Consider the following 24,019-nt stretch of genomic DNA (forward strand, 5'->3'; position numbering starts at 1 on the left):
ACAAGTTGCTAGCCCATCGCCTAAAATAACAATGCAAAGTTTATAAGCTTATCCCTTAGTCGCCTTTAACGACATCCATGAGAAAGGTATGGAGAGTGGTTCTATTCTAAAGTAACCGGTAACAACACGGTAACATGTTAAATAATTAAAACTTTAATCTTTAAAAATCTCCAAGCATCAAAATTCACACGCATCAGCTTAATGAGCTGCTAGTATATAATAATCAACAAACAAATGATTCCCAGGTCGTCCCACCGGCAAAGCACTCTAAGGCTGGAAGGTCACGCGGTGGCAAAACCCCCACCCGCCAAAACCCCCTCCAAGGAAAACGGTTTCGAACTCAACAGCAGAAGGTAACCGGGACATTTGTGATGTGTACCACAGTGGACACACATACAGTAATGTCAGAAGCATAGACGCAGTGAAAAAGGCGGACGGAGTATTCTGCACGGCAAAATGAAGCATCAATAGTATATATTTTGGGATACCCTTTTGGTTATTAAGCCGCTACATTTATCACACTTATACAAATGAAACTTTTAAATCACGACACGATTCTTTGTTTGTTTATTATGTTTATTTTTTTATTACGTGCGCAGATTGCACCTGCATTAGCATCTAGGTCATAACTGAAAATCAGCGTATTGCTCTATAGCAATAAATTCCTTGATTTGTGAACTTTTTGTATTGCTGCAACGCACACCCTAATTAATTTGTATTTCATGTGAAATTGTAAATTGTGTGTAGCAAATCAAATAAATTAATTATCTATCTATCTAGTATATGCCGCTGTATGTATCACGCACACATTCTCAACGATAGTGTGACAGTTGGCCGCCATTATGTCATAGATTATCTCGTTTTTTTACGCTCGCGCATGGGTGCAATGGAAATTAGGATGCTTCATTTTTTTTTCAAGTTATTACGTCTGACTTTTTCTCTACGCCTGTGTTCAGAACGTGATGTGTACCATTTATGAGACACTGTTTTTTTGAGTAGGTATCGCTTACTTGTAAATGTTGATGTTTTTTTTTCGCGAAGAATGTAGATTTTTATTTTCTTTCACAGGTTCGATAAGTGATTATAATAATATGATAATTTCGATTCTATAATTGAAAATAGTTTTTTTTTTATTGACTTATATATTTGTAATTGAAATTAGTTACTCGATTCTAAATAATGCGCGATTTGTTTATTGTTTCGAGAAATGATTAGATATTTATACACAAAAAAAAATTAACATTCGCGTAATCAATAATAAAATGAGAATAAAATTTGCAATTTTATTAATTGAATTAAAGCATTATTTACATTTATTCAAGTTAGTTTCATAATTGGTACACGCGGACTAGATTTTATTTAATTTTATGAAATGTCAAAACATTACGATTTCGTGTGGTAATTACCTACATGGAATATGATAGTAACATGTCATTAAAATCGCACACAAGAGACAATGAGATAATTATATAATCATCATTGCATTGCAAAAAATAAAATGTAGTCAGTGTTTCACTTCAAATGGTACTAAGATGTATATTTTAATGAAATTCTAATATATTTTTTTATGATCAAAAGAAAATATATTTTTGTACTATTGTTGAGAAATAACGAAATTTAAACCGATCTTATTAAGGTTCGCACAAATTAAGAACAATTGTAATGACTATGGTTTAATGGATACATTTCAACTGTCTCCGACACTAAATACATAATCCTTATAATAATTTCAATTTCACCTACAAAGCGAATATATGTTTTTTACAGAAAATAATTATTTTGCTTTTCATGATGTACTTAAATAACTCTTAAAAATTTGTACCGACCTTTAATGATGGTATTTCATATAATTTCTTAAGTAGCCAACGATCCGTCCGAATTTAGATTAATTTAATAATTACAACGACTGAATCTTATAAGACAATACAATAGGTGGGATTATAATTCATTGCGTTTTTGTTTTATTAAGGACATCACTAAAGATTTTTTTTCATAGTACCTATATATTTAATATTATTTCTTCAACATATATTTTTAGCATAATTGTCGTTAAATTCTGATATAATTATACATTGTAACATCACAAAATTGTTATTGAAAAAATATTTTTTTAATTGCACACACATAATATACACAAAAAAAAATTAATTTAATTTAGTTCTTGTCATTTAATTTTAATAACTGTTGTATTGTCTGCATGCGTACTTAAATAGCCTTCATATTTTTAATTCAAAATATATTGTGAAATAAAATTTAAATTTACGAAGTTGATCGATGTGTAATTTGGCAATAATTTTATATAATTGTTTTATAATATATTGTAATTAATCTTACCAATTAATGTGATATGAATCTTCCAATATCGAAATTTTATATTTTTATGAACAAATTATCTTATCCATACAATTATTGACGTTAATGTTTTTATACATAAAAAAAATTGTTTACAAAAATAAGTCATATTTTGTTTATCAAAACTTATTAGAAATATGTGCCGTAAGGGCTTGCTATTTTCACATTTCCCATTGATAATAATTCAAAATATAATTTTCAACAGTTCCTTATATCGTGTTTACCTATTTACCGAGTTAAATTATAATAGATACTATTTTGCATACGAGAAACAAATCAAATAGTGTCTATGGAATGGTTTTGATCGACAAAATATTCTCGATTACTTATTTTTTTTTAAATATGACTGTCAAATTGTAAATATAATTTTTATTATTCATATTCTTACATACGGGCTTCGGGTTGCCATTTATCGGTAGGGCAATACTAATACTATTTAGCACCGACCAAAGTATACAATTAGAATGAATATAGTAATATACAAATATTTTATAACTTACGAGCATATCTTCATACGCGTAGGTACTTAATATGATCTTAATTAAATAAATATAAATAGATAAATGTTTATTTTCCCTGTATTAATTCAACATTTTGGATTGTTTTAGAAAAAAGATAAATGTAATTGTTCAAGTCCATAAACAGATTTAAATCAAGATCTTAACTTCATATTTCGTCGTACGGTTATTTACCAGAAAAAAATCAGATATTTTTGTCCATATTCTGCATTAAAAATTCGGAAACAAAAAATTGTTAACATACGAACAAAACTATTTTTAAATATGCATTTAAATCATTCAATAATTAGTATCATGCAGCAGCAGGAAAGAGATTTTTCAGTACTGCATTATGTTGGGCAAATGAAATATGTATATTGTAAAGCTTTGGTCGGTCGTGTAGAATCTCTCGTTTTATCTTACCTTAGTGTACTAGTCTAAAATCCTTAATTAGATGTAAAAATAGCATACAATTTGGGATTGTCGTTAGATCGGACCGCCTTTTTTAGTTATATCTACATTTTTTTTATTTCTTTTTTAATGCCTTTGGTAAATTTCTTGCTCTTATTTTAAAATAGTTTACATATTTGAAGATTTGACGACGATGATCTCGAAATAAATATGCTTTTTTTACAGTTTATATAGAATTAATTGTTACTATTTGATGGGTATGTTAAGATGTCCACACGATTATAAAAATATTTTATTGTTTAAAATTACGTACAGATCAAAAAAAATTGTGTATGCCAAAATTTTTTTAGTAGTAGATTTATAATTACATCCAAGGTAAAATGTTTTTATAACCGTGATGTACAAAAAAATTGTAGGCGCGACATGGTGACTATGTATAACGAAGTGGTTGCCAAATATAATGTATCCAAAATAATTTGTGTGAACTGGCAAGGGGGCTTTTGGGATCAATTTTCTTATCAAACTTTAATAATATTTCTGTTATACAATAAGGGACCAAGTTTTCACGAATTTAAATTATTCTTTAGAAACATTCGCAATATTTTATATTTTTAATTCAAACTTTTCAATTTTTATATTATTTATATTGATCACAAATTCAGACAAACTAAAATTTTTTAAATTAAAGTTGTATAATTTATTTGGCAATAATGCAAATTTTATAATTTACTATATTAATTATTTTGTATATTATACAACAGTTCTTTATTAGCGAAATTTCTTAATTGTAAAGTATCAGATTTACTCGATGATTTCCATGGAATAATTTTATTTTTAATTATGCTGCTGGTCCCTATGCAAGGAGGATCTAAGGTGCTATATATTAATAAAAAAATATGCATATTAAAAAAAAATACTTTATAATGTCATCTAACCCTTGCCAAGTTTGTAATTTAAGTAATTACAGATGTCAAAATGAATCCATTATAGTCCATTATAACTTTTCTACCTATTAATATACTATAAAGGTAAATTTTTCGAAAAATTTACAGCTACATTTTTTCTACTTTAAGACAAATGATTCTCTTTGTATGTAATTCCTCAAAATCTTAGATAACAAGAGTGACATTTGAATATTAAAGTAGTTAGGGACAATAGCAAGGTAAAAAAATGTAACTCTTATAATCCTGAAATAGAAAATAATATATTTGAACGTCCAACGAATTATGTGGTGTTCATTTTGTGAGCTACGTTTTTGTAGAATATAGTTTTAATTTAGTTATTGGCATGTATGTTTAGTGGACAATAAAAAATATATTGGCTGCGGCGATCACGAGTAAGTTAAATTAACTTTTACAATTGCTCTTATAAAATATGTTTTGTTTTATACACTAGTCATGGTATAATTCGTCACATATTCTAATGCAGAAAAATAGCTAAATTTCACGTAATTTTTTTTTAATAATAATTACTGTACGTCATCGAATTTACGATGTATTAATTCGTTAATTTTAATTAATATTTAAAATATCTGTACGATTGAATAAGGGTTACTATGGTTTGTACTACTCTTTAAAGGAAAACCAACGTGATTCACATAATGACAACTCCTATCAATTGGACAATGCATTTGAACATTGAACAATATCCTATTTTTAATAAAATTACAATAAATATTTCAATCAAACACATTATTTTATACGGTATTTTTTTTTTTAACAATTTGAATTTATTCCAACGCGTGATGGCTGCAGCCAAGATATTGTTGGCGTTGAATAAGTTATTATATTTTAGCTAACGGTAACTTGTAAACGAATTCTGAGATTGTATATTATGACATTTTGCTCAAATAAGCGACCGACATCACCGGGTGTAGACGTTTAAATTGTCTGTAAATATTAAATAATGGTGTAAGTTATTTCATTTGTTTTATTTTTTTCGGAGTTAAGAAATCTATATTAAATTGTGAAAAGGAAAGATTTGTAACGTATAAACTCATGGTTTTGATAAAATTTAAACAAAAATAGGGTTTTATTTATTGATCAATTTAAGGACGCGCTTGCAAAGGGTCTGGTCAAGAGTACACGAAACCGCTGAGCTTGCATGAATAGTTATGAATGTGGATGAAGCGAAGGAAGTATGCAGAGATCGTGGCAAGTGGAAAGATGAGGTCTCTGCCTACCCCTCCGGGAATAAGGTGTGATTTTATGTATGTATAATATTTTAAGTTTGGACGTAGGGTAGTTTTCAGAAGGGCAGAGACACAGGCGAATGTGTTAAAATAAAACAAACATTTTCATGTTAAGTATATTTACTAGCTACTTAAAGAAACATTTAATGAGTACTCAGTACTTGGTGGCTTTAAATATAATAAGGAGAAATTTAACTTTGATGAATAGAGATAAAGCAAATTTATTCACCATTTGAATGTTAAATGATCAGAGTAATGCTAATTTTTATACTTTAAAAAAAAGATCTTAAATATTAAAAATCTAACCAATTTTACACACATAGGTACATATACATAAATCAAGACATCATATTTTTTTTACAATTAACCAAAACTTTTGCCTTTCAAGATCATCAATTTAAAAACTATATTGAATAAAAAAAATATAATAATAAAAAAGGTTTTTTGTTCGTTAATCTTTAGTTCAATAATTTTATTACATTGAATTTATTTTTTCACACAAAAAAAAACCTGACCTTTTATGGCATAAGTAAAAAAACGCGTTTTTTTTTTGCCATACATCATCGTTTCGCAATTTTGTTGATACAAAATCATAGTAACGGTTAAGTTATATTATGGTTTAAATTATGGTCTTGTCAAATTAATAACACCATCACAATATTAAAATAACATTTATTATGGACCCCTATTTTGGTTACTGAAAAATAATATTAACATTAAAAAAAATACTATTATAGTATATTGAAGTGCGCGAAAAGGTTACATAACCTTTACCTTAAAAATTAATATAACATACACGTTTTCTTTTTACTAATACCAAAAAAATCTTCCTTTCTGCGTAGTCTCGGAGACCTCTTCACCTTTCTGGTTATGAGGTCGGGATGCGCCTTTGTCCGGATTGAGTAAGTCAAGTTTTTACACGTAGCGATTCCCGTCAGACCTTCAGGATCCCCGATAGAGGATTAGGTTCCCCTGAAAAATTGCGAAGATAAGACAGGAGTCGCTTCGTATAATAATGCAATTATTGTACGTCCATTAGGACAGCTCACAGCGATGATAGCAAATATGTAACAGCCTTTGTAACCTGAGTTGCAAAATAAATATATTTGATTTGATTTAACCCAATCCATAATAGCAAAGGCGAATCTCAGACTCCTCCCCAAGAGATGGAGATCCGGGGACTAACACCACTTTGCATTCTGAACAATTATAGACATTCCGATCATACTTTTCACTTTTCAAGGAAATCATGGGCGAAAATTTTGAAAATCCGCCAATTAAAATATAAATTGAAATTTTGTGACATTTAGTTACGACGAACCAGCGTTTCATATTTCTTTTTTTACTTTCGGTAAGTAAATGTTATTCAGTTAGATTAGGAACAATACTGTTATTTTATGCTATTGTTAATATTGTTACCGCTTAAAACTTTAAAGAAGGAATACATATGTATATGTCCGCCATTTGTAATTACATATTTTATTTTTTTTAAAGTAACTACAAGTACAAGTACAAAAAGTAACTTTAAAAACCTTATTGTAAATTTTCCGTCATCTAAGATATAAACAATATAATCTTAGAGCATAAACATATACATATTACATTTCATACTTTTTAATGCAATCCTTTCGAATTTTGTAAAAAGTGGCAAGAGAAAAAACAACAAGACATCATTCATTATTTGCTGTAAAAAAAAAATTAAAAATATAGGACAATAATTTAAAACAAAAATTAATCGGAATGTTTCTAATACATTTTAAAAATACAAAACAAAATGTTATATAAGGAAAAAAATATACGTAAAATATTTTTTTCATACAAATAAAAAAAAAAATCGTGACACGAAAAAAGAACAGATCTTTGTGTTTCTGTGTAGCTTCTGCGTTTGACAACTTAATACTTGGTTTAGTGATGGTCTAAATAGATGCTCGGTACTATGAAAACAGGTACAGTATCACTTCTATATGTTACACCTCCGAAGTTATTGTATGGCGCGAAAATATTTGAGCGGATCAGAACCAATCAGAGCGCGCCATTGGAACTGAATTGTGATATTACGAATGTGATAGCGGGAGACATTTTGTTTAAGGATTTTAAGTTCAACACGCTTGCAATAAGGTCGTTAATTCATTGTGTTCTCATTCGGTTAGGTTCGATTCGGCGGCAGGTTACGAATATTGCCGAGGTGATTTAGAAGCGTAGTAGTTCTTTAATCGTGAGGAAACCTACTTGGGTCATGTTCCCCTCTTGTTTATACCGAGCTCAGACGGGACTCGCTTCTTATAAAGCCAAGTTACCCTTACTTAATCCTAGATGGAAGGCAAGGCGGACCCTGGGCTCCTCTCCAGGGACAAACGACAATGGATGATACATTTATTGCGATAAACTCCATAGTTAAAGGGTCAGATCAAAAGTACCCGAAACCGCCAAGCTTGCATGAAGAGAGTTAATGTGGATGAAGCGAAGGAAGTATGCAGAGATCGTGGCAAGTGAAAAGAGGTAGTCTCTGCCTACCCCTCCGGGAAAGAGGCGTGATTTTATGATGATGATGATGATGAATTCTATAGTTAAAGTCCACGCGGACACGGTCGCTGGTGCCGGCCACTTCCAGTCTTTTAAGGCATAAATTTTACGACTATATAGTCTTTTAGGGGACGTTTAATAATTAAAATATCAATAATTTAAATGGTCCAATTGTCCAAAAACCCGTAATGACCGATTCGATAGAAAACTTTATCCAAAGTCACTTTTCAAGGCTTCCTTGTAGGGCCAGTGACGACTATTTAAAATAGGAGAGTAATTTAGGAACTCTGGGACTCGGGTGTGCATAATCGATTGACTTATTCGGCCAACACGATTAACATTATTATAGTTGAAAAAAAAAACTTCCAACTTTATAATGTGGGCATAAATTGCATTCTATTCACAGAACAAAATATTTAGTAGAAGGTATAGTCCATTACTTTATGTACTGAAATATAGGTAAGTGATAAGTATTTTTGTTGAAAATATATATATATATATTTCGGAAGTAAACGTATCTTGATCAAAATAAGGACGTCTTGGCAAAAGGTCAGGTCAAGAGTAACCGAAACCGTCGAGCTTGCATGAAGAGTGTGGATGACGCAAAAGGAGTATGCAAGGATAGTGGCAAGTAGACAGATGTCGTCTCTGCCTACCCCTCTGGGATAAAGGCGTGATTTACATATATATGATATATGTAAGTATGGGTAAATAGCAAAATGATTCCATGTGACATCTGTTATTTAATTTCTCTATTTACACATTATTACACATCCATATATTATTATCTTATTTCCAACAGAAAGACTTATCACTATTGTTAACCTTTTTCAGTAAATAAAGATAATTTACGTCTATTACATTTGTCACCATGAGCGAAAATATTGTAGTTAACTTTGCGAATGACTTAAATTTAATGAAAAAATTTTTTATTTCATTTAGTAATTTATCAAACCAAGTTAGTACAGTATACTTTAGTATAGTCATATAAATAAACATTTCTAACAAATATTTTATAATATTTTTTTTTAAGTGTAATTTTTGTTTTATATTTTTTTATTTTAATTTCATCAAAAACAAATATTTATTTCATAACATTTTTTTATGTGGAGCAAGAATCATTTAGAATTTAAAATTATATTTTATTTTTTAAACTCTTAGCTGTTTAGGTAGAATTTTAAAGTATACTTATACCAACCGTTGCTGATTATCGATAGTTGATCTCATGAAATCATTTACAATATCGATAGCTTCAATAAAAAAATACAAATTCAATAATACATAATCAAAAAAAGTATATTTTTTTTACTATCTATAATTTCCTCTTAGATGTCCATTAATTACTAAGTCTGTGTTTTGTAAATTTTTATAGTTAAACAAATGAACAAAAGTATTCTGCAGTGTAGTTTGTTCCGCCGCTTCTTCTACACATGCGATTTGGAAGCGGCAGCAGTTATAATTACATTTAAGTGATGCGACATCAATAAGTGATACCTTGTATCCAATTTTGAAAATAAATATATTATGTTCTTTTAAGTTTTAAGGCAATTCATTACTTATACTACTAGAATACTAATGACATGGAATGATAACTGCAAAACTTTTAATAGTATTGACATTATTGAAATTATCGATAATTCTATCGATATTATTTCTTTCACTAAACCATGGACTGGACCTAAATATCTGTTCTGTGACTTCATTACCTAAAAAAAAAATTGTTATTTATTTTTACTACCCGACGCTTCATCGCCGTCCGATTCAGTTTTAACCTTCGAGATTTTAGCTGGAGCCGCGTCTGTTATGACTTTCCTTTTCCTAACTCTGTAATTATCTTTTATAACAACCATAGATTTCTTGGTCAAATCTATTTTACTGACCGTCGACGCTTTGACACTGTCATTTTTTATGAAATTCCTAAACGTGCCCACGAAACAGTTAGCGACGGGCGGCGGCACTATTTTACTGACGACCAGTTTTTTGTTATCAATCTTTGTGTCAACGCGCACATTTTCCAGTATAATCGGTTTATTTCTTATTTCCTCCACTTTAATAGCGCCTTGTTTATCTTTAACGAGCATAAGATTATTTAATTCCTTTTTGCTATCAACTTTGAAGTTGTAACAGTTGATAGCTGTCATTTTGTTGGCTATAACTTGTGACAGATCGCCCACGTTAAATTCTGTGAGCAGTATATTGACATTATGTCCCGCGTGATTGTCTAAACTTGGATCCGCTCCGTTTTCGACGAGTTTTCCAACAATTTTTAAATATTTATCGGCGACTTTCTGCAGGTTGCCTCGATCTGTGGGGAAAAAAATACTGCATAACATACATACATACATACATATGGTCACGTCTATATCCTTTGCGGGGTAGACAGAGACAACAGTCTTGAAAAGACTGAATGGCCACGTTCAGCTATTTGACTTAATGATAGAATTGAGAAAAAGACACTGATTTATAGAAATAGATTTAGATTCATCCCAGGAATAGCTGAACGTGGCCGTTCAGTCTTTTCAAGACTGCTGGCTCTGTCTACCCCGTAAGGGATAAAGACGTGATCATATGTATGTATGTATGAAAATGGGTGATTGGTTGACGAGTGATAGTGAGGGAATGAGTAAGTGAACGAGTGATTGATTGACGAGTGACAATGACTGACTGAATATTTATTTGACGAGTGACAATAAATGAACGAGTGATCGGTAATCCGAGTGATTCACGAGTGGTTTATTTATCAAATCTCGTACAAACGAATCTCACCCGAAGCGTCCATGCAGGCCGCGCTGACAGCTACATATAAGGCTGTGTTTCCACTGTTGGGCATTTGCAAGTTGACCGTCTTCGGAGCGGCGTCAAGTAAGGCGGCAACGTTCTCGTACAAGCCCAGCTTGCTCGCCAACATTAATGGGGTGTAACCTGGTTTAAAAAAAAAGAATGCACATACATACATTGTTATCACGTCTACGTCCCTAGCGGAGTAGACTGAGACTGTCTTAGAAGAATTGAAAGCGACTTATTAGCGATAAGCTAGCAACCTGTCACTTTTCAAATCTCAATTCCATCATAAAGTCATACAGCTTAATGTGTCCTTTCAGTCTTTTCAAGACTGTCGGCTCTGTCCGCCCCGCATGGGATAAAGACGTGATTATAATATGTATGTATTTAATAATCATCATAAGTCTTGATGAGAATAGGACCACTCCATCTCTTTCCTATGGATGTCGTAAAAGGCGACTAAGGGATATGCTTACAAACTTGAAATTCTTCTTAAGGCGCTAGCAACCTATTTGAATCTCAATTCTATAATTAAGCCAAACAGCTGAACGTGGCCATTCAGTCTTTTAAAGACTTTTGCCCTTGTCTACCCCACAAGGGATATAAACGTGACCATATATATGTATGTATGTTAATTTATAAAAATAAAATTACTTTTATAATTAATCGCAAATTGTATTAATAATTTCACCAAAAACTCTCAACAATGTTGATGGCAGATCATGCAGACTCCTTAACATTATGGATGATAAGCTCACCTTGATTATCTGTCATTCTGCAGATCTTGTCAAGAAGATGGTCCGCCTGTTCCTCCTTGGTCATAGATTCGATTCCCGGGTTGCACAACTCTTCGTTTTCTCTTAATATCGATCTGGAATTTATTATTGGAAAGGATGGAATTTTGAATTGTTATAATTAATTCAAAACATACAAACGAAACGAATAAAGAAGGCACACTTTATATCTATCCCACGGAAGTCGTAAAAGGCGACTAAGGGATAGGCCTTGCTGTGGTGCAGCGGTAGTGCGCTTGTCTGTGACACCGGATGTCCCGGGTTCGAATCCCGGCCAGGGCGTGATGAGAAACGAACATTTTCTGATTGGCCTGGGTCTTGGATGTTTATCTATATAAGTAGTATTCATTATAAAATATAGTATCATTGAGTTAGTATCTCGTAACACAAGTCTCGTACTTACTTCGAGGCTAACTCAATCTGTGTAATTTGTCCCGTATATACATATATATTTATAAAAAATACTAATATAGCCGTGTGGTTCCCGGCACCAATACAAAAAAGAATAGGACCACTCCATCTCTTTCCCATGGATGTCGTAAAAGGCGACTAAGGGATAGGCTTATAAACTTGGGATTCTTTTTTAGGCGATGGGCTACCAACCCGTCACTATTTGAATCTCAATTCTATCATTAAGCCAAATAGCTGAACGTGGCCATTCAGTCTATTCGAGACTGTTGGCTCTGTCTACCCCGCAAGGGATATAGACGTGACCATATGTATGTATGTATAAAAAATACTTACAAAGGCTCGTCACGGCAATGTTTGATGATAGCCCTCAGATGTTCAGTGCCCTCTTCCGCTGCCAAGTGGACGCAGGTTCGATTCTCGGCGTCAGTCTTCAGCGGATCAGCGCCGTATTTGAGGAGCAGTTCCGTTGCGGCCGCGTCTTTTTGGTAGAGTGACATTTGTAGGGCCGTCTGATGGGGCGAAGATTTACAACATTTATGATATACTTACATTTGAATGAATGAATAAATAAATACATACATACATGCATATAGTCACGTCTATATCCTTTGCAGGGGTAGACAGAGCCAACAGTCTCGCAAAGACCGACACAGGCCACGCTCAGCTTATTGATAGAATTGAGATTCAAATAGTGACAGGTTGCTAGCACATCGCCTAAAGGAAGAAGCTCAAATTTATAAGCATATCCCTTAGTCGCCTTTTACGACATCCATGGGAATGAGACGGAATGGTCCTATTATTTTTTTACTTACACTATTTCTTAATCTCACTTCTCACCCAGCTAAATGTAGCTATGAGTCTTACAAAAAATGGCTCTATATATCCCGTAAAGGATAAGAACGTGACTGTGTGTGTGTGTGTAAATACTATGAATGCAAATTTTCCTGGTATGACTAACTCAGTAGTAGTTATATTTCGTGTTATAAATATCAAGTTACGATATCTGAAAAGTCTATTCATCAATATTTCAAGAAATCGTGTGACTTGTGTCGAGTACAGTCAACCGCATATTAAATACCTAAATGAAGTCACGTCTATATCCCTTGAGGGGTAGACAGTGCCAACAGTCTTGAAAAGACTGATAGGCCACGTTCAGCTGTGTGGCTTAATGATTGAATTATGATTCAAATAGTGACAGGTTGCAAGTTTCGAACTTACTTCGAGGCTAACTCAATCTGTGTAATTTGTCCCGTATATATTTATTTATAAAGTGACATGACATTTTACCAACGCCATCACTATTATAATTCTTCTTTTAAATTACCCCTTCGAAAAGTCCTCTAAAAGTCAAACTTTTCTCTAAGTAATACAATTATTCGTTATTCCTCAATTTTTGTTTGTTTGTTTATTTGTTTGTAAACTATTTAATGCGATTGCTATTTGTTCGAAATGAAAAATTATTTTTGTGTTGAATAGACCATTTATCGAGGAAGGCTTTAGGCTATACCTATAACATCACGCTGCAACTATAAGGAGCGAAGAAATAATGGAAAATGTGAAAAAAACGGGGAATATTATTCATCCTTGAGGGCTTCAATGATGCCCAAAATAACTATTCCACGCGGACGAAGTCGCGGGCACGGCTAGTGGTGCAATAAAGAGTCTATCTATCTACATTTATCTTTTATATATGGTTGATTATACAAAGAATAGCATATAATTGCGCAACATTCCGTTGGAAGACTAAAGGGAAAACCGTAGGGATTTCCCCCCCATCAGCAAAGTTTTACCCCACTTCCCAGAAAAAGAGGGCATATGGTATGTTATTTACAATTGTCATCATGCATACATATCACACGACTACTATATCACTTGCATGCATAATTTTAATGGCTAAATGCGGGCAACTGAATTTTATTAATAACATACATACCTACATATAATTACGTCTATATCTCTATACAGCACGGAGGATTATATTATTGACTAGCTGTGTCCGCGACTTCGTCCGCGTGGAACAGTTATTTTGGGCATAATTGAAGCTCTCAAAGATGAATAATTTGCCCCGTTTTTTTCACATTCTCCATTATTTCTTAGCTCCTTATAGTTGCAGCTTGATGTTAAATAGCCTAAAGCCTTTCTCGATAAATGGTCTATTCAACACAAAAAGAATTTTTCAATTCGAACCTTAGATTAGCGCGTTCAAACAAACTCTTCAGCTTTATAATATTAGTATTGATTACATACATACAGATAATTACATGTATATCCTTTGCGGGATAGAAAGAATCAACTGTTTTGAAAAAACTGAATGACCATGTACAGTTTGCCTTAATGATCCAATTGAGATTCAAATAGTGCCAGGCTCGCTATCGCCTAAAAGAAGAATCCCGAGTTTATTAGCTTATCCCTTAGTCGCCTTTTACTACATCAATAGGAAAGAGATGGAGTGGTCCTATCCTTATTCTATACAAACATATATCCTTTCACTATTGGTGCCGGGAACCACACGGCACAATTTGGCACTGTAGTCGCAAAAAATCTACTTGATAACAAGACAATCGCTTTTGTGTTGAGTTAGGCGTTATCAGAAACTTTTATCGTTATCAAAAATTGGGGATTTCTTATCTGGAGGTGTAAGGTCACTGACTTATCTATTACGCATAGAAAAAGAAAAAAACTACTGACTTAGCTTAAATTTCCACGTGCATACGAGTATGTCACTGGAAATGTATGAAAACGGCAATTTTAAAAGTCATAACAATTCCTAGGAAACGAATTGAGCGACATTTTATAAACAGGACGTTCTGGTAAAGGGTCAGGTCAAAAGTACCCGAAACCGCCGAGCTTTTATGAAGAGAGTTATGAATGTGGATGAAGCGAAGGAAGTATGCAGAGATCGTGGCAAGTGGAAAGAGGTAGTCTCTGCCTACCCCTTCGGGAAAGAGGCGTGATTTTATGTATGTATGTTTGCGACGGATTTAGCGCCACGTAGTATAAAAATGTAGGTTTTTTGCAATTTTCGGTATGAAAATCCATAAATAAAAGTTTTTTTTTTATTATTAAATACTTAAATGTAAAAAAATTTATCTGAACAATGTATTCTCTCGTCCACATTTCTATTCTAAGTTTGGTTGTATTAAGTTGTGAAGTTGACGTTGTTGAAGAAAATGCTGCAGTGCAGTTTGTTACCGCCTCTTCTGCACTGACGCGGCAGTAAACTTAGTTTTAAGTAATTTATTTGACGTCAACCAATGTTGTGAAATCAAAAGATTTGACAATTATTAAGCGATATGTAGTTTGATATAATAATGAATAAAAATTTTGAATTTGAATATGTACTTCTCCAGACTCTTAAATTATCTGAACCCACGTGATACACGTATTTCATAAAAATTTATTTAGAAGATAATCCGTGAAGGGGTAACAAATAAATAAACTCACTTTCGCATTTATAATATAATTCGGGATGGATGATACAGATAAAATTTTGCCGTGCCGTGTGGTTCCTGGGGCCTATAGAAACAAGAATATAACCTAAACTCTATCTCCTTCCCATGGATTGCGTTAAAGGTAACTAAGGAACAGGCTTTTTTTTGGGATTATTTTAGGCGATGGGCTAGCACCCTGTCGCTATTTGAATCTGAATTCTATCATTAAGACAAACAGCTAAACGTGGTGTTTCAGTCTTTTCAAAACTGTTGGCTCTGTCTACACCGAAAGGGATATAGACGTGATTATATGTATGTATGTACTTGTATGTACATATGTATTTATGTATGTATGTACATATGTATGTATGTACGTACATACAGGGTGACTTTTAATTCAACTGCATAAATTTAACTGTTAAGTGTACTCATCTAAAGGATATTTAAAAACGTTAAAAGAAAAATATCGGTTCATATTTCAGAAAGTACGAAAAAAAAAATATCAAAATCCACGATCCTAAATACGTCATATCACCCCGCGACAAATACCAAAAGCGACGCGTAAGATTCAGAGGTCAACGACACAATTCATTCAGCTGAGCGATCTCGACAACTCTGTACTTTACTTGATCTTGATACTAGAAAAAAAAAATATTTTTCAGACATTTATTTACATGTTTAGTTTCAATTTCTTTTTGTAGTATTGGTCTTTAATAAAGCGTGTGACGTAGTTTTTGAGGGTTTTTAAATATGAAAATGATGACGTTTAATTTAAATAAAAACAGGCTCAAACGGCTCAGAAGCATGGGTATAGTCTATGTTTAAAAGGATGCAGTTGTTTTAAATGTCACTCTGTATATATGTATTATATGTAAAAAAACTCACCCGATCCCCAGCCTCAATGTCGACGGACTCCTTCCTCATAGTGAGCACGAGGCACTGTCTCCTCAGCAGTTCCATGTCGTCATTGTTCACAGCGATGTGTATCGGTCTGTATATGAGAAACACCGTTAACTTTGGAGCCAATAAATTTTGACGGCCTCGGTGGCGCAGCGGTAATACGCTTGTCTGTGACACCGGAGGTCCCGGGTTCGAATCCCGGTCAGGGCATGATGAGAAACGAACTTTTTCTTTCTGATTGATTTGGGTCTTGGATGTTTATCTATCTAAGTATTTATTATAAAATATAGTATCGTTGAGTTAGTATCTCGTAACACAAGTCTCGAACTTACTTCGAGGCTAACTCAATATGTGTCATTTGTCCCGTATACATATATTTATATTTATATATATTAATAAATTTATCATATAAACTAGCTGTCCCGGCAAACGTTGTTTTGCCATATAAATATGTTTTAAGTAAGTAGAAAAAAAAAATGTTAAGGGTGGACAACCCTTAACACTTAGAGGTATGAAAAATAGATGTTAGCCGATTCTCAGACCTACTGAATATGCATGCAAAATTTGGTTAAAATCGGTAAAGCCGTTTCGGAGGAGTACGGAGACAAACATTGTGACACGAGAATTTTATGTATAAGATTAATTTGTCCCTAGAAGAAACACCGTTAACTTTTAAGGCCAATAAATTTACCACATAAATTAATTTGTCTCATTCTGCACTTTAGAATAAGACAGCTACATATTTGCCCCATGGATGTCGTGAAAAGCGATTAAGAAATAGGCGTATAAGCTTGGACGAGCTGTCACTATTTGAATCTCAATTCCATCATTAAGCCATACAGCTGAACGTGGCCTATCAGTCTTTTCAAGACTGTTGGCTCTGTCTACCACGCAAGGGATATAGATGTGACGATATGTATGCATGTATGTGTATATTGTTACGTTGTGTTAGGGTTTCCGCGCGGACGAAGTCGCGGGCGACTTCTACTATACTATAGAGTTTTGAAGTCATAACCGGGACTAATGGTAATGAATAGAATAGAATGATTTATTTTTAAATATTATGCAAATAAAAATTTGAATTTAAAAAATTCGAAAAAAATTCGTTACAATGTATCACTTATTGACGTCACATCACTTAAATCTAATTATAACTACCTACTACCGCTTCCGAAGCGCATGTGTAGAAGCTGCCGCGGAACAAACTACACTGCAGCATTTTCACCAGACGTCGATTTACAAATACATATATGTAGTATATATCTTTTAAATAGTATATATGTTATGGACTAGGTGATTAATGCGGGCATTATGAATAATGTGTGAGCATTATGAATAATGTCTAGCTCTATCGGGCTAAGTGATTAATTACTATCTAAATTTCATTATTTATCACATTGCACGGTCATTATTATATTGCTACATGACATTTGGGCAATTTGATAATAAAGCTAAATTTGACGCGGTGCGGGGAGGGAAAAACGCGTGTCACGGTTTGACCAATCAGAGACCGCTATTCAGCATGCGGCTCGAGCGGCGGTCGCTATTGTTTGTGTTTAGTTTTGCATTGTAAGCGAATACGGACGAACGCGGATAGGTTTTAATATCGTAACTCAGTCTCCAACTATAGTTAAACAGCTTATAGTGTGTATTTTAGTAATTAATCATGGATATTTCGAAATTAAACCTAATTAATCGTCAATTTAACGAAAGATTGAGTGAATTAATGTCTCTTAAAGGACAAAATACTCAGTTTTTCACCAACGAAAGATATACGGAGATGATTGAAAAAGTGAAATCTGCAAAATCAAAGAAGTCTAAAAAACCCGAAGATTATCAGCGTTTGCGAAGATTCGACGTCATGGCTGTTGGAGAAACAGAGAAATTGATTGTTCCAGTCAAAGACAATATGATTAGGTATTACGTGAAAAACAACGAGATATTTCAGATTTTGCATGATACCCACCTGAGTGTAGGGCATGGTGGTAGAAACCGAATGGAAAAGGAGGTAAATTTTCGCTATAAAAACATTACGAGAGAAATGATAGCCATTTATTTAAACCTATGTGAGAGCTGCGAAAAGAAACGCAGCATTCCAAAAAAAGGATTAGTTGTTAAACCTATACTTAGCAGCGAAATGAATGCAAGATGTCAAGTAGACCTTATTGATATGCAGACACAGGAAGATAATCAGTATAAATTTATACTTGTATACCAAGATCACCTCACAAAATTTGTGCAACTTCGTCCGCTCAAGACCAAAACTGCTGAGGAAGTAGCATATGTACTACTTGATATTTTTACAATATTTGGTGCACCAAGCATTCTTCAAAGCGATAATGGCAGAGAGTTTTCTAATAAAATTGTTCAGGAAGCGTGTGGAATGTGGCCCGAATTGAAAATTGTACATGGCAAACCGAGACATTCTCAAAGCCAAGGGTCAGTAGAGAGAGCAAACCAGGACATCGAGAATATGCTGAGTACGTGGTTGGAGGATAACAAGACTAAGAAATGGTCCGAAGGATTACGCTTTGTACAATTAATGAAAAATAGAGCCCATCACACAGGCATTAACTGTACCCCATATGAAGCCATGTTCGGAACGAAGATGAAAGTAGGACTTAAGAGTTCTTCTATACCACATGAGGCTCTGCTTGATATTAATTCAGAAGAAGACTTGGAGAAACTATTATCTACTGGGAGCACTATTACCGAAAGGAATCTAGTGGAGTTTACCGAAAATGATCCAGAAAATGATCAAGTTGAGTCGGTCAAAAATGATCAAGTTGAGTCGGTCAAAAATGATCAAGTTGAGTCGGTCAAAAATGATCAAGTTGAGTCGGTCAAAAATGATCAAGTTGAGTCGGTCAAAAATGATCAAGTTGAGTCCGCCTAAAATGACCTAGTAGAGCACATCGAATCTGACCGCGTGGAATCTTCTGAAAATGATATGAATTTATTTTCAGCTGGCTCAAGACAATTTTCGTTTACTTTTACCGTAGAAGAGGAGTCTGAAAAAACTTCAGATACAGATTCAAACCCAATACCCACAAATGAATTCGAGACCCTGGAGCGCAAAAAAGAAAATGTTATGGCGGTTAGAAAACTGGCTTTAAGTAATTTGCAGAAACAAGCAAATAAAATGTTGGATGTGTCGAACGCTAAATATCCTATGGCTGCAGTTGGTGACACTGTGAGAGTCCGAGTTCCCGATGTTGATCGCGCTCGTAGCGATGGAAGAAATATGCTTGCTACCATTATTGAAGTGACAGCCTCTAACCTTTATAAACTGGGAACAAAACAAGGTGTTTTAAATCAACTATATTCAAGAAACCAATTTACAGTGTGCAAGGAAAGATTTATTTCGCCTGATGATGTCCCAGAGACAGAGATTTCGCTGAGAGAGTGTTGTAAAATGTCTTCTAAATGCGGAGGGCAAGGATATAATAGATGTGGTTGTAAGAGTGGTTGCAAGTCTGATAAATGTAGTTGTCGCAAAGGCAAAAAGTTGTGTACCTCAAAATGCCATCATAGCGGCAGTTGTTCTAATAAATAAATATGTTACTTGATATATTTTATAATTGTTATTTTCAATTTTGTTATATTTTACTAATCTTTTCATTTGACTTTTAAAGTGCTGAAAACTATAAGATGCTAATTATGCCAAATAATGAATCTGATTGCTTTAATTTAGTTAGTGTTAGTTTATTGCTGTGCTGTTATGTTACTTCATTTTATGTTTTATAATAATAACTATGTCAAAACTTTTATAAAACATACAAAGATTTGTTTTTAAATCTTTGTGCTTAATTTTCAGTTTTGTGTTAACTATAATTTTAATATTACTTACTTTCCTTCAGTTTTTAATTCAAAAACTAGTAGATTCTTAATGTTGAAGTACTTGCTAATTAATGGAAATAATAAGACTGATTACTTAAATTGTTAAACACTTAGTTTAAGTATCAATAAAAATGAAAAATTACTAATTTAATTTGTTTGTATTACTCTGCCCAAAGGGTCATGTACAATATGTAGAATGCCCGATCAATTTGATTATTTGAATGATAATTATTAAATTGCTCTCTCAAATTGGGCATTTTTCATAATGACCCGGCATTATTTATAATGCCCAATTTATCATTTGGACCACAACATATATATCTCTTAAATCGAAATCTTGGACGAATACACATTGTCTACATTAAAAAACATGAATGAAACCTTGTATAGTAAAAGTAAGGTAATTTTACGCACTGAAAATGGTCACGACTTTTTAACCCTCTTCAAAAATATATAGTTCTCGGTTTGACGTGCACGTATGTGTGTTTGTACGCGTTTATCTAGCGTTCAGGTGAACCGATTTTGATGCAGTTTTCAGGAAATTGTTTGTTTCACTTAAGAGAATGTTAAAGAGTTTGGGTGAACCGATTTTGATGCGGTTTCCAAGAAAGTGTTTGTTTCACTTAAGAGAAGGTTAAAGAGTTTAGGTGAACCGATTTTGATGCGGTTTTCAGGAAAGTGTTTGTTTCACTTAACAGAAGTTTAAAGATTTACAAAAGTTATTTTATGACCGCAGCAAACTTTATCTGTCATAGAGTAAAAAAAAAACCTCACCTTCATATAATCACGTCATATCGACGCAAATTCATCTAGTGCTGGTCTGATAGTGAAAAAAAAAAACACAGTGTGCATTCCTATGCAGATTGTAAGAGTCAAGTGGATATTCCAAATTTATGTATAACTTTAATAGAATATGACTACTTCATCTCTTACCCGTGGGTGTCGTAAAAGGCGACTAAAGGAATACATACATACACATACATAAAATCACGCCTCTTTCCCGGAGGGGAAGGCAGAGATTACTAAAGGAATGGCTAATAAATTTGGGATTCCTCTTGTAGGCGATGGGCTACGATCTGTCATTATTTGAATTTCAATTCAAAAAATTTCATCACTTAGCCATAAAGCTGAATGTGGCCTGTCATTCTTCCGAGACTGCTGGAGACTTCTCTACCCCTCAAGGGATATAGACGTGAGTATATGTATGTATGTAAATCAATTTGTCCTCAAGAGATATGAATTTGATTTAACAATGTCAATATAACAATGTGTTTATTAATAACCAAGGCTTTATTCATTGGCAACCCATTCCAATAATTAAAAAAAAACTTTAAAAAAATATAATAAAAAAATTATACTCACAAATTCCCATCTTCATCTTTCTCCAAACAATATTTCCAATCGTAAAACGCTTGCAACAATTTCAACTTGCAACGTTGTTCTGGATTAACATTATTTAAAATATCCGACGTAGCAATATGCAAATCGTCCTCAGGTTTAACGGACAATGTCACAAATGTACCGTCCAGCATCGTTAAAGTTGTTGGACAGTGATCAGTAGACGTCTGCTCTGCATCAGGCTCTGTACGCATTGGAATATTATCAAGTATTGCGGTAGGGTTTTCTAGCAACAACGGAATGGTATTAGCCGATAATGATGACATGTTACCAATACTTGTGTTAGAGTCCTCATCGTGCAAAACCAAAACGGGTAAGGTACTTCCCCCTTCACTTGCGTCAGGCTTTTGAAATTCACAGAATTCATCGGGCTGAATCACAATTTTTTTCACAGTTTTAGACGGAGGCTTATCATCTTTCACAACATATGGAGTTAACGTTTGCCGTTTGATTCTTTTTCGTTTGTTCTTCTTAAAGAACAAGTCCATACAGTTCTCATTGGTTTGACACTCCACGTCCACACACGTTTTGATGTTTTTTGTTTCGTTTGTTTGGACACATATATCGTTAAATCTTCTAGCAGTCAACAAGGCAAGAATCCCACGCACTTTCAACTCTAAACTGAACACTGAACTGATAGCGGAAAATACTAAATCATAATTCTGTTGGCCAATAAGTCTTACGATGTCATCTGAAGTTTTCAGCACCTCACTCCCGCCAGCTTTCCTAACCAAAGTCTGACGAAAATTCGACGTCAAATTATGACGATTTACAATGCAAATATTTTCTGACGAATTCAAAAAGTCCCCGGACTTTGACTCGTAAATTAAGTCTTCTCTATAAATTTGCTGGTTCTTGAAACTCTGTAGCAAATTGCTATCACTTTTAAGCACCGTGATCTTTCTATTTCCCAAGTAGATTGACGGAATTTTGTTTTTATCCACAACATGGTTTGATGTGGCCATTTTTTTATTATTGATAAACACAGTTCAATTCATTTCATTTTAGGCACTTAATTGTATGAGGCGTTACGCACTATCGAGGGGATTCCTGGCACATGACTATCGGACAACTTCGCGTGTTGTTATTTTTTTAGTAAATCGTCATGTTGCTGGGAACCCCCAGCGTTCACGCATGCGCATGCGCTTTGAAGGTTTGACTCCATATTACCAACCCTAACCAATATTTTTCCCCAAGTTCTTCTCCGAATTTCCCTTCAAACCTTTTATAGTTAGGTACATACGGATATTTTTTATATTAAATACATACTTCCATAATGCTTAAATTGGAGTACCTACCTAATAAGAATTAAATTCAGGTTGCAGTTGTTTCTTCTAATTAATTTGGTTAAGTCTTATAGCGTAACTTTTCTTAATACATTCGCAGTGGAACGCAGACATCGGATATTGATAAAATATTATACAATCCGTTGCCAGCGAGTTGGTCCGCTTCAAATCTCTACAAATTTTAACACATTATTCTTAGCTGTGTTAGTGAAAAATTTCATGAAAATCCATTCAGTAGTTTTTGCGAGATCCACTTCTTACAAAATTTTGCATTTAATCATAATTTAATGTAAGTTTACCTACCTACAAAATACACGATTCTTGTTTAAATAAGTAATTTACATGAAATAAATCTTACGTTGTGATTCTCTTTACCATTTTCGGGTTTAATATATTCCCTAGCTCGTTTTGAAATTAATAAACAAATATAGAGAGTATGTACTATTTTTGGAAAAAATTGATCATAACCTTTCTTTATTTTTGAAACAAAAAAATAAGGGCTTTTTCATTATATGAATGATTTTTACCTTCCCCTAACTTAGGTACAATCTCTTAGTTGGAAACTGCGAAATAAAATGACAGTGACATTTCAAGTCGCTGGAAAGAAAAAAAAATGATCATGGATTTTGGGGCGAAATCCTTAGGCCACAAAGAAAATAATCTCAAGATATTAACAACAATTTTTTTGTTGTACTCATATTATGCAAATAAAAGTTTGAATTTGAATTTGGTACAGAGAATGAATTTAGGCTGCTGTTTATTGCGAAAAAAAGCACGCGGAGTAAGTCGCGGGCGAAAGCTAGTACCTATATTATTATTATTATTTATTTATAAGACCAAATTATATATACTGTTAGTAATACCATATCAGAAAGTAGTAAAGTTTTAATTTGACGGCCTCTGTGGCGCAGCGGTAATACGCTTGTCTGTGACACCGGAGGTCCCGGGTTCGAATCTCGGTCAGGGCATGATGAGAAACGAACTTTCTCTGATTGGTCTGGGTCTTGGATGTTTATCTATCTAAGTACATATTTATTATAAAATATAGTATCGTTGAGTTAGTATCTCGTAACACAACTCTCGAACTTACTTCGAGGCTAACTCAATCTGTGTAATTTGTAAAAAAAAAATTGTATATATATGTTGTAGGCAAGTTGTTTTCGCTGGTGTCTCTAATAACAAGTATGTATCCCATAAGGGATAC

General features: G+C 33.4%; 2 protein-coding genes across 3 annotated transcripts in view; one reads left to right on the forward strand and one right to left on the reverse strand.

Annotated features, from left to right (window-relative positions):
* Positions 1-5,178, forward strand: part of LOC106136543 (scavenger receptor class B member 1) — a 78,776-nt gene extending 73,598 nt beyond the window's left edge. The window contains exon 12 of the mRNA XM_060953045.1: positions 246-5,178. Coding sequence (XP_060809028.1) covers positions 246-357 — 112 coding nt within the window. The 3' untranslated portion in view covers positions 358-5,178. The remainder of the gene's footprint in view (positions 1-245) is intronic.
* Positions 3,752-22,673, reverse strand: LOC106136556 (uncharacterized). 2 transcript variants are annotated; one of them, XM_060953039.1, is made up of 6 exons: positions 21,494-22,673; positions 16,277-16,382; positions 12,294-12,469; positions 11,514-11,626; positions 10,741-10,896; positions 3,752-6,423 (listed from the first exon to the last, which is right to left on the reverse strand). In XM_060953039.1, the coding sequence occupies exons 1-6, from the start codon at positions 22,492-22,494 to the stop codon at positions 6,386-6,388; spliced, it is 1,590 nt and encodes a 529-aa protein (XP_060809022.1). In that variant the 5' UTR covers positions 22,495-22,673; the 3' UTR covers positions 3,752-6,385. The 2 variants fall into 2 exon arrangements, with proteins under 2 accessions (XP_060809022.1, XP_013192599.2); XM_013337145.2 differs by lacking the exon at positions 3,752-6,423 and adding an exon at positions 6,947-10,279 and having other exon boundaries at positions 21,494-22,669.
* Positions 22,674-24,019: the final 1,346 nt, after the last annotated feature.

This window comes from Amyelois transitella, chromosome 30 (genome assembly GCF_032362555.1).
Source record: "Amyelois transitella isolate CPQ chromosome 30, ilAmyTran1.1, whole genome shotgun sequence".
NCBI classification, from domain to species: domain Eukaryota; kingdom Metazoa; phylum Arthropoda; class Insecta; order Lepidoptera; family Pyralidae; genus Amyelois; species Amyelois transitella.